The sequence below is a fragment of the Dicentrarchus labrax genome, unplaced genomic scaffold (assembly GCF_905237075.1).
Source record: "Dicentrarchus labrax unplaced genomic scaffold, dlabrax2021, whole genome shotgun sequence".
In the NCBI taxonomy this organism is placed as follows: domain Eukaryota; kingdom Metazoa; phylum Chordata; class Actinopteri; family Moronidae; genus Dicentrarchus; species Dicentrarchus labrax.
This window is the reverse complement of record NW_026136711.1, coordinates 23,156,917-23,167,191: the sequence shown is the minus strand read 5'-3', so window position 1 is coordinate 23,167,191 and position 10,275 is coordinate 23,156,917. Positions and strand designations below refer to the sequence as shown.

Sequence of the window (10,275 nt, the reverse complement as noted above, 5' to 3'; positions counted from 1 at the left end):
AAATTTAGAATACAATTTACAGTAAGTATGTGTGTAAACTAAGATAAATCTATCCTTATATTTTCAGTTATGGATGTGTTCAGTTATTGATTTTCAATTTCTGTTCAGTTTTTACAGCTGCACTAATAAATATTTTTAGCAGAGGATAAAATAACTATGTGTAATACTGAAGGAGAATTATCACCCAACTCTGCTGGTCCCCTCAGCTCTATATGGAGAGTGTTAGCATCTATTGGCTCATTGTTTTTGGTTTTACAGCCCACAACCTGACTGCTGTGGTTCAGTCTCACAACTCTCATCACCCTCATTTCCAGACTGTGCACTACCCCAGTGCTGTCGTCAAGACCACCTTTCAGTCCAAGACCAGGACTATTTGAGACCAAGTCAAGACCGAGTCCAAACAAGAGAGACTGAGTCAAGACCGAGACAGAAAAAAAAAAATGCTGTTTTTGCCATTGGCAGTGAGATGAGATTTGGCAGCCAGGCATATGATTGCAAGTGACATTGACAGGTAACCATGGTTACCAGGTGACAATCCCCATTCTTGATGGATTCTGAATTACCAATACCGGTTTTCTGAACAACAACAATGGTTTTCTTTTGTAGGAGGAAGTTAATTCAGACAAAAAAAAAAAGACTAATATATTGCTGGACTTGGTCAAGACTAGAATATTTGGTCAGACCAATGTGCAAATAACAACGAGTCCAAGAAAGGCCAGAGACAACAAAAAAAAAAACACCTTAAGTCCAAGACTGGTAACCCGAACGCAGTGGCACTACCTGCCCAGCACCAAACGACAAGTCAAAAATGTTTGCAACTAACAGAAAAAAGTTAGCAATGAACATTAGTCTGTAGCACTTAGCAGATAAAGAGCCAGATATTTCCTAAAAGAATCTAAAACAAAGCTGAAAGGTGATGGGATATTGGACTTACATACATCAGGTTGATTTAAAACTTGACTCCAAATGAATGATAATGTTGTGTCTGCTGAATGTGTAAATAAACGCACAGCTTCATAAACTAAAAGTATGTACAGTTTGTTAGTGTTTGGTATTGAAGGTTACGCTGCACACAAGTGCCCAAAAACAACAAATGAATCCAGGTTTTTAATTAAAATATCAGATGTGACACATATAAACATACAGTAAAATTCAAAAGGCTGCACTGACAAAAGGTAAAATGTAAATTTAATGCCACCATCTAAGATCTGCTGTCATTTAAAGGTTTGTGTGTGTGGGATTGGTGAACTCCCCATCTGACATTTCAAGATGTTCAAGTCTGAGTTCTTTCTCATGTGACCTTCGTCCTCTCAGGAGGATGTCAGACCCTGAAGTGGATTTTAGAAGCTTTCTGGCAATGTTGTCTCGTAGTAGTATAGAGTCTGTCACTACATACTGTAACTCTATCAGCAAATATGACTTTAGATAGTTGTCCTCATAAGACTCTTGCAATTTTAACCTAAACTGATCGTTAAATTAAATTGTTTAGCTTATTTCATGTATTTATATCAGGGATAAAATACATTAATCTCAAAAAAGAGACAAAATGCTTTGTATCACATTTCGCTACTAACTGATTTCCATCTGTACTCTGTGAGCTTGAATTGTAAATATATGGCATAAAGGTTGTTGCTGTAAACCTTGCTGACTTGATATGTGTTCATACTTTCATGTTACTCCTGGGTTCAGGTTTGTCCTGGCATCTCTCGGAGCTGTCCTTGTAGGAGTTTCCTCTTTGAACTGCCTGTCCTTATTGTTATTCCTTCATTTTACCTAATATGGTTTCCTTGGGAGTATTTTGTCCCCGTGCTCTCGGGCCGTAGCGGCGCAGTTTATAGGCTCAACTAGGCTTTGAAGGTTTCTTATGTCTTCAGATCCTTATTTTTAACAGTGGTTCTCCTTATTAACCAATGGTGAAAAATAGTTGAGTAAGTACAAACATTTTGAGGTAATTTATCCCTTCTACTCTAAAATTCTTTACAATTTCAGAGGAAAATACTGTAGCCTACTTTTTACTCTACTACATTTCTTAAACAGCTGTAGTTTACTCCCCAGATTCTGATTTTACTACAAAACCTCATCATCATCTGACATAATGATAATGATAATGATCCATGGTTACAAATTAAAACGATAATGGGTTGCTCCATTTTCTGTTAGTATGCACAGCTGATAAAATCACAAGAAACGAATACACAAAGTGCAATTTTGGCACGTTTCACTACGTGTATCTGAAAATATTATTTGACTGCAGCTCTGAACTTACAGCTTTATATATTAAGGCTGGAAATATTGTTTGTTATTGTTACTGTCAGTAAATTCCACTGAAAGACCAAAAGCAACATCGGTTTATACACATAATCTGTATTATCTGTACTGATTCACCAGTGTCACTACTTTAGTAAACAGCGCCCTCTGTTGTTCATGTCGCTTAAATAAAATATGTGTCTGTCACTTTAAGGGGAAAAAAACTCGGACTGTCGCAAAGCATGACGGGTAGAAGTTTCACAGCCAATCACATCATTGTTGTCAACGCGTTGTTATGGAGCTGCTGGAGTCTGGTTTAAATCACAAAAGAGTCTGAAACTTTCGCTGCTAAAACCTTATTTTAACGTGGTTTAATTAGGTTTAATTGGAAAGAAAATGTCAGTCACTGACCGACTGGACGTTTTACGAGAGCGTAACAAAGATTTATTGAACCAGTTGAAGCAGCAGAGGGAGAAACTGGAGCGGCTGAGCGGCTGCAGTCAGAGCCGCAAGAGGGAGAGAGAGGCCGAGGAAGAGGAGAGCCTGACCGATGGAGACCGCCGTCCGACCAGGGCAGCCCTCGCCAGACCTACCGTGAGATTTTGGGGTAATGAAACTGTGTGTTTACATGAGGCTAAACACACGAGAGTCCGCAAGCTAAGTTAGCAACGAGATAAGACTTTTCTCAGGCCGTGCCAAGATGTCCTCATTTTATTATCTTATTAAATCTCTGCCATTAGCTAACCAGTAGGTAGAAGCTGTTTTGTCATGTGCCAGACACATTAAACACAAAGCTTGGTTATATTTAACGTTAGGCAAAGCTTTGTCTAACGCGAAGGTTCATAACAAAGTTTAACTTCGACTAAATGCAGGTGGGGCTGCACAGTTAATCGAAATATTATCGAAATCACAATATGGCCAAGTGCAATATCCAGTTTAATAAAGGTACAATGTGTGCCAGCAGCATTATAATGTCCTGGCATAAATACATAGAAAACAATCATATCGCAATATCTGTCAAACATAATCGCAATATGACTTTGTTACCATATCGTGCAGCCCTAAAGCCGGTATATAAATGTAATTAATTGTAAAGTTCTTTGTGAACAGTTCATTTAAGATCCACTAACTAGTTTCTTCTCAAGCTGTCAACTGTATGTCAGTGGGAAGAGTACAAGCTACTGTTGTACTAATAGAGATAGCTCAGATGACTCACGTAATGAATGCTGTAGAAACCCCCAGAAAAAGCTAGTAATAGCAATTTGGGTTTTTTTGTTTTTTTTGGGGGGGGATTTTACTTTCTATTTTGAATGGTATTTTTGTGCTCTGATCTTTTCATGTTGCAATCATTACTTGGTGGAGAAATCTTTCTGTCCATGTCTCCCATCAGATACATGTGAGGGACAAACGGGCATCCAGCACAGAGGAGGGACAGCTGAACATACCACACCATCACACCTTTTCAAAGACAACGGCCGACATACAGGAGTCCACATCAGGATGCAGGATACAAGGCCAGCCAGCTCCAAGTCCTGTTTAGTAAATCACAGCAAAAAACAGGTAAGAAAGGGAACCGAGGACGGTCTACTCAAGATTGTCTGTTATAAAAAAATTGCTGTACAATGCTGAGCAACACTACCTTAATCTTGTTCCCTAAACCTCAAGTTATTGCATTACGTAAGCCACATTGTACAAACTGGTTGACTTAAAGAAATAAGTAATCTCTTCAGTCTCTTACAGTATGCTCAGAGCATGGTTTTGTTGATAATTTCTCTGGCCAGGGCTGTCCCCCTGCATCACTATCTGTGCTGACCTTTCTCCAATATTTTCACAAGCCCAACCTCGTCTTATTTGTGAATGTGTAAACAGGACTAACGATCTCTCTCTGAGGCACCATTGTGTCCCAGCACAACCTTTTAGTCCCATACACACCATGAACACTTGACAAAAGTATTCAGCCATACCAACAGGGACTGTAATGACATACCTATACATATACTTTAATGTGGAGTTGGTCCCCCTTTTGCAGCTATAAAAGCTTCCACTCTTCTTGGAAGGCTTTCCACAAGATTTTAGAGTGTTTCTGTGGGAATTTGTGCCCATTTATTTTGTAGAGCACTTATGAGGTCAGGCACTGGTGTTGGACGAGAAGGCCTGGCTTGATCTCCGTTCCAGTTCATCCCAAAGGTGCTCGATGGGGTTGAGGTCAGGGCTCTGTGTGGGCCAGTCAAGTTCTTCAACACCGAAATGATCAAACCATGTATTTATGGACCTTGCTTTGTGCGCTGGGGCACAGTCATGTTGAAACAGAAAAGGGCCTTCCCCAAACTGTTGCCACAAAGTTGGAAACGTAGCATTGTCCAAAATGTCTTGGTATGCTGAAGCAGTAACATAGCTGGAGATAAGGGGCCTAGCCCAAACCCTGACAAACAGCCCTGTACCATTATCCCTCCTCCACCAAACTTCACAGTTGGCACAACGCAGTCAGGCAGGTAACGTTCTCCCGGCATCAGCCAAACCCAGACTCGACCATTTGACTGCCAAACAGAGAAGCTTGATTCGTCACTCCACAGAACACTTTTCTACTGCTCCACAGTCCAGTGACGATACGCTTTACGCCGCTCCATTCAACGCTTGGCATTGGACTTGGTGATGTAAGGTTTGCATGCAGCTGCTCAGCCATGGAAACCCATTCCATGAAGCTCCCGCCGCACAGTTTTTGTGCTCACATTAATGCCAGTGAAAGTTCAGAACTCTTCAGCTATGGAATCAGCAGAGCGTTGGCGACTTTTACGTACCATGTGCCTTAGCAGTCGTTGACCCCACTCTGTGATTTCACGAACAATCTTATTGCAGAGGTGGCATCCTATCACAGTACCACGCTTGAAGTCACTGAGCTCTTCAGAACGACCCATTTTGCATCACAAATGTTTGCAAATGGAGACTGCATGGCTAGGTGCTTGACTTTATACACCTGTGGCAAAGGATCTGATTGAAACATCTGAATTCAATAATTAACAGGTGTGACCAAATACTCTTGTCCATATAGTGTATATTATATTTATGATACTCTGGAAACAATCAGGCTAGGGTTCATTTGGGTGAAGGTAACATGATACGAGAGTCAGAATAGAATAAGAATTTAAACATAATTACACTGTACATGCAATGAAGATATTCAAACATAGCTGTTTGTGTGATAGGCATCATTTCCCTCACACTGACCACTAACACTCTGCACCACTTGTTTGTTTTTGTAGAGGGAGGCACATAATCGGGTCACATTTGAGTCAGATGAATTCAGTGAGACACCTGCCTCAGACAGGCACCACTTGCAGCCTTTACTCGGGTATGACTGGATAGCAGGTATGACACATTGGTCTCTCTGTTTGCCTATTTCTGTCTTATATTCATAATAATCTAATGGAGCTCTAACCGGTGACGTTTGTGCCCTCTAAGGAGTCTTGGATGCTGAGGACTCCTTGATTGAGCGCTCTGACGAGTTCTTCAATGACCTGCGCACGTTTCGTTCGCTCAATAAGGACGAGTGTGTCCACAGCACACAGGCGGGGTGAGTGCTTCACACTTGATTGCCCTTGGGACTGATTATGTGTGTCCATTTTTGCTGTGATTGATGATGGCTTCATTAAACTACTATTCATTGGCTCTCCTCATAGATTTTCTGAGGAGAACCCTTCAGTCCTGCCACTGCTAACAGACAAGGACAGTCCGGAGGCTAACACAGATACTCATCAATGTAAGGAAGGGTTATTTATGTGGATTGGCTGCTCTCATTTTTCTTGAAGTTATTCTCATCCCCGCTTGCTCGCCTTTTGTTCAGGTACATTCTCTTACAGGATTAACAGCAGACTGTTCCCCGTCCCACTTCACTTTCAAGAGTGCTGCCCAGTGTGCAAAAAGCATAAATCCACCCACTCTCACACTGCGGCTGACCCAGCTCTCACCAGGTAATGATGATTTGCACTTTGACTGCCTTTTACGACCACTTATGAACAACAGAGCACTTGATTGGCACTGGCCGACAGATATTTTTAATTGGATATGCTCCCTGCTTGATGAACCCAGAAGACGATGGAGCCCTTGGGTGCAGCTGACACCTTTTACACTGTGCTATTTTATTACAGTCTGAAACAAGTCCTGTTCCTGGCTTTACTTGTATATCTGTGAATGTCGCTGTCCAATAACAGTACCTACAGTATCAGTGTGTGTTCCTTTAAACACATTATAGCCAATTAAAAGGCATTTGTACCAAGACAGTTGGTTTCCCAGGAGTCACCACTAACACGAGAACAAGTTTCTACTAGTGATAACAGTTCAGCAAAAGTCCCATGTATTTACATACATACTCCCTTTTTGACTTATGTGTTATTATCAGTCCTCTCACTCTCACTCAAAAAGCAAGAGTGATTGAGAATTCCTGCTGAAAGTGGTTAGTTAGGGCTTAAAAGGAGATGAAAAGACTTTCATTGAATTTTATTTTCATGTTTAAGAGATAACCCTTACACTCAGTATTTATTGTCGAGCTTAAAGGCCCAGTGTGTAACATTCAGGAGGATGTATTGGCAGAAATGAGATAGATATTGATACTGTAGATGTGTTTTCATCTGTGTATAATCACCTGAAAATAATAATCGTTGTGTTTTTGGTACCTTAGAATGAGTAATTTTTATCTCCAGAGGGAGCGGGTCCTCTTCTATGGAGTCCGCCATGTTGAACCGCCTTTTCTACAGTAGCCCAGAACGGACAAACCAAACACTGGCTCTAGATAGGGCCTTTTCATGTTTTTTGTTCATGGCCAACGTTGTGTCTCCTACACAATTAAAAAGCTGCACGGTACTTAGTTGTAATCTGCAACTTCACCACTAGATGCCACTGAATCCTACACACCGGTCCTTTAAATTATATTCAAATCATCTTGTTTTGCCACTGTAGCAACATGTATGTTGTCTCCTGAATTTCCTTTTTGTTTTGTTTTTATTTGTAAGGGTCAGCATCCCTCGCTCCGCCCTCTTGCCGCCTTACAAATACAAAGCTCATCGCCGATGCAGTTTTGACCCCTCTGATAGTTTGGGGTTACCGTCGGTGAGTAAGCGTTAGAATTAGGGAGACAATTTATGACCATTAAGCTGTGATATTTTCCCCAAATGTGATCTGTACATATTGTGCCAACATCTGTATGTTTAAAGTAATTATTTTTATTTATTATTGTTGTCCAGCACTGTCTCTCAGGATGGTCCAACAAAGGTCAGAGCACGCTGCCGCCACCCAGCAGCCTCGATCTGCGGAGCAGTGTGGATACAAAGAACTCCAGCGGGTCACAGAATGAGGACCTGGAGGTGAGACACTGCAGGCTTTCCACTGTGTCTAAACAAAAAACAGCAGACATTTTGACTTATCATAACAGGAAAAGCACAGGTGGAACGAGCAAGCAATGACCATGAACCAGCTTGCACAATAACAAAACCCTGGAACTGGCTTGTGTAAATGGAATGCAGCCGTCATCAATGTTATTATGTTATTATATACACCTATGACACAAAACACTGTGTAGGAATCTAAAAACAAATGATTGTAGTGTACGATGGCAAAGAAAAAGATCGATGTTGAATCCTGTGAGGACATACTGCACATGGCGTAATTATGTTATTTTTCAGGATCTCTCTGCGCCAAAAGTGTCCGGGAACCAGATCTCTGACCAGCTCTCAGATGTGTCCCGCCTGGCTCGTCACAACTTCAAGCACTTCTCTCCTAAAGGAAAACTACCCTTTGCACTGGTTTAGTAGTTCCTGTGAGATATCTGACACCCCCAAAAAACTATTTCCTTTTTTTAATGCTCATGTTTCAAGTAACTGTACTGATTTTTAGTAATGTGTTCTTTCACTATTATGATATTATGATCTAAATAGAGAATGCATTATCTTAAAAAAGATGAATGAGATAATTGTTTTCAAGAATGTAATAAGTTGATATGACACATGTTATATTGTTTTCTGTCTATCATTTAAACATAGTGTGAAAAAAAACATAATTAATGAAACTTAATGAAATGGGAATCATTTACTGACAGAGCAGCATATTCCACGTTTGCAGGAGCTGCATTTTATATGTTCGTCATTTCTCATCTAAATTAAACACTTCATGTGACTGTCTTGTGGCCTTGTGGACATGAAGCAAGAGATGACCTTACGCCATAGTAGAAAGGGAAGACCTCTAACACATGCAGACTGTTTTAGGATCCCATAGCAAAAGTTACATTTCGAGTTTGCCTCGACAATTTCGCAACATGAAAGACGTTTTGAATAATCTGTTGCTCAGGCACCAGTTTGTGTTTCCCTTTCCAGTTGTTTGCTTTGGCTCCTAGGTTCACACATACTTCTGTTTTTGACTTCCTTTGACACTTCCTTACTATGAGGCTGAACACGCTGTAAAACACAAAGGCTGAGGCCATTGTACATTAGAAAGGTTCACAGGAAACCACAACCACCTATATTTAATGTCAAATACTGTAGCAGTCCCACCTATGACACAAAGTTAGTTTACTATGTAAATGTAAATGTACCAGGGCTTTTTAAATGAAATCAACAAAAACAACCAATCAAATGAAGTCAAAGTAAAGGAAATGTAATTGTATTGTTACTCTTAGTTGTGATTCAAGTTCAACAGGAATACATCTATGTGTTGTTTTTTTTGTTTGTTGAAGCTGCAATACTTTGATGTTTTGTACCGGCTTGTTCAAAGCAATGCGTTTAACTGGCAGGCAGACTGCTGATCTTAATCTTTGAACTGGGAAGCCATGACACAAGAGTACGAGTGAAGCTTTGTGTAAGAGGAGGCTTTGAGATACCACATTTGATTTTTCACCACAAACAGTTGTTGAGGGGAAAAAATGCTTCGGAAGCACATTCTATCATCATATCTTCCTTCTCTCCTTCAGTTCTCTACGTGTTTTCATTCGCTGCTCATTTTCATTGGACAACTAAGGATGAAAAGTTGACCTGAAACTACAACATCCTACCGAAAGGGCTTTGTCAGTAAACTAATCCAACACTCAGCAAGCTGAAGTCAGTGATGTTTTTTCAGACAGACCATTTTTTGAGGTATTTATCAAAGGGAAATCAACCATTTCAAATTGGTGATTTACTTCACTGTCTTCTGATAAAGACCATGACCTCCTTCAAATCACAAAGGCCAGTTTAATGTAGTTTTCTAACTTCAGGAAGACACAGGTTTCCATTTTACACAGTATGGAAAAAACAGGATTTGAAACTTGCTTGACACCAAAAAGACATCACTGCAAACATCAGGCCTGCATTTCAGACGTACATTGTAATTTTTTGGTTCATCACAGTCGAAAAACAGACTGATTATGAAAAGCTGCACTGCATTACCACACATGAGAATTGATGGTTGTAACAAGCAAAAATTCAACCAGACAGCATATTCATACTGAAGCGGGTTTCAAGTCTATCATTTTCAAATCTTTGTTCTGCTTTCGGAACTAACTCAGCAATAAAGTACAGTATCCAAGATCAGTGCAGTCGGCCAAACATGGGGGAAAAATGCCGCTTTGGTGCTTTAAACAAGATTCACTTCTGCTAGTCACGTTTTTAAGGTGTTAAATTAAAAATTGCCTTGAAATTACATGATATAAGTGATTTTTGAGAAAACAAAACAATACCACAATGGGTGACGGAGCTGTTTCTGCTATACCAGAGATATGCTGAGGATGTGGGAGGGGAAACTTTATGGTGAAATGTCAAACTTCTCACACAGGAACAAACTAAACACAGGGGCATTCATCTGGGCAAGACATCGGTGTGTACAGTACTGCTACTAGTCAGTAGTATACTGTAGGTAGAATAAAATTGTGGTACAGAAATGTACATGTAAAATAGCTGAATCACTGGTAAATTTTTGGGTAAATAACACAAAAAGGGGAATTGACCTGAGGGAAGGTTCAGACTGCGTCTAGTCGTAAATATTTTCTTAAGATGTGCTTGTTGGGAA

General features: G+C 40.3%; 1 protein-coding gene across 1 annotated transcript; it reads left to right on the top strand.

The window, feature by feature from the left end:
* Positions 1-2,528: 2,528 nt before the first annotated feature.
* miip (migration and invasion inhibitory protein) lies at positions 2,529-9,319 on the top strand. The gene is made up of 9 exons (XM_051416127.1): positions 2,529-2,854; positions 3,638-3,807; positions 5,508-5,613; positions 5,707-5,818; positions 5,925-6,004; positions 6,089-6,215; positions 7,254-7,350; positions 7,485-7,604; positions 7,923-9,319. The coding sequence occupies exons 1-9, from the start codon at positions 2,644-2,646 to the stop codon at positions 8,046-8,048; spliced, it is 1,149 nt and encodes a 382-aa protein (XP_051272087.1). The 5' UTR covers positions 2,529-2,643; the 3' UTR covers positions 8,049-9,319.
* Positions 9,320-10,275: the final 956 nt, after the last annotated feature.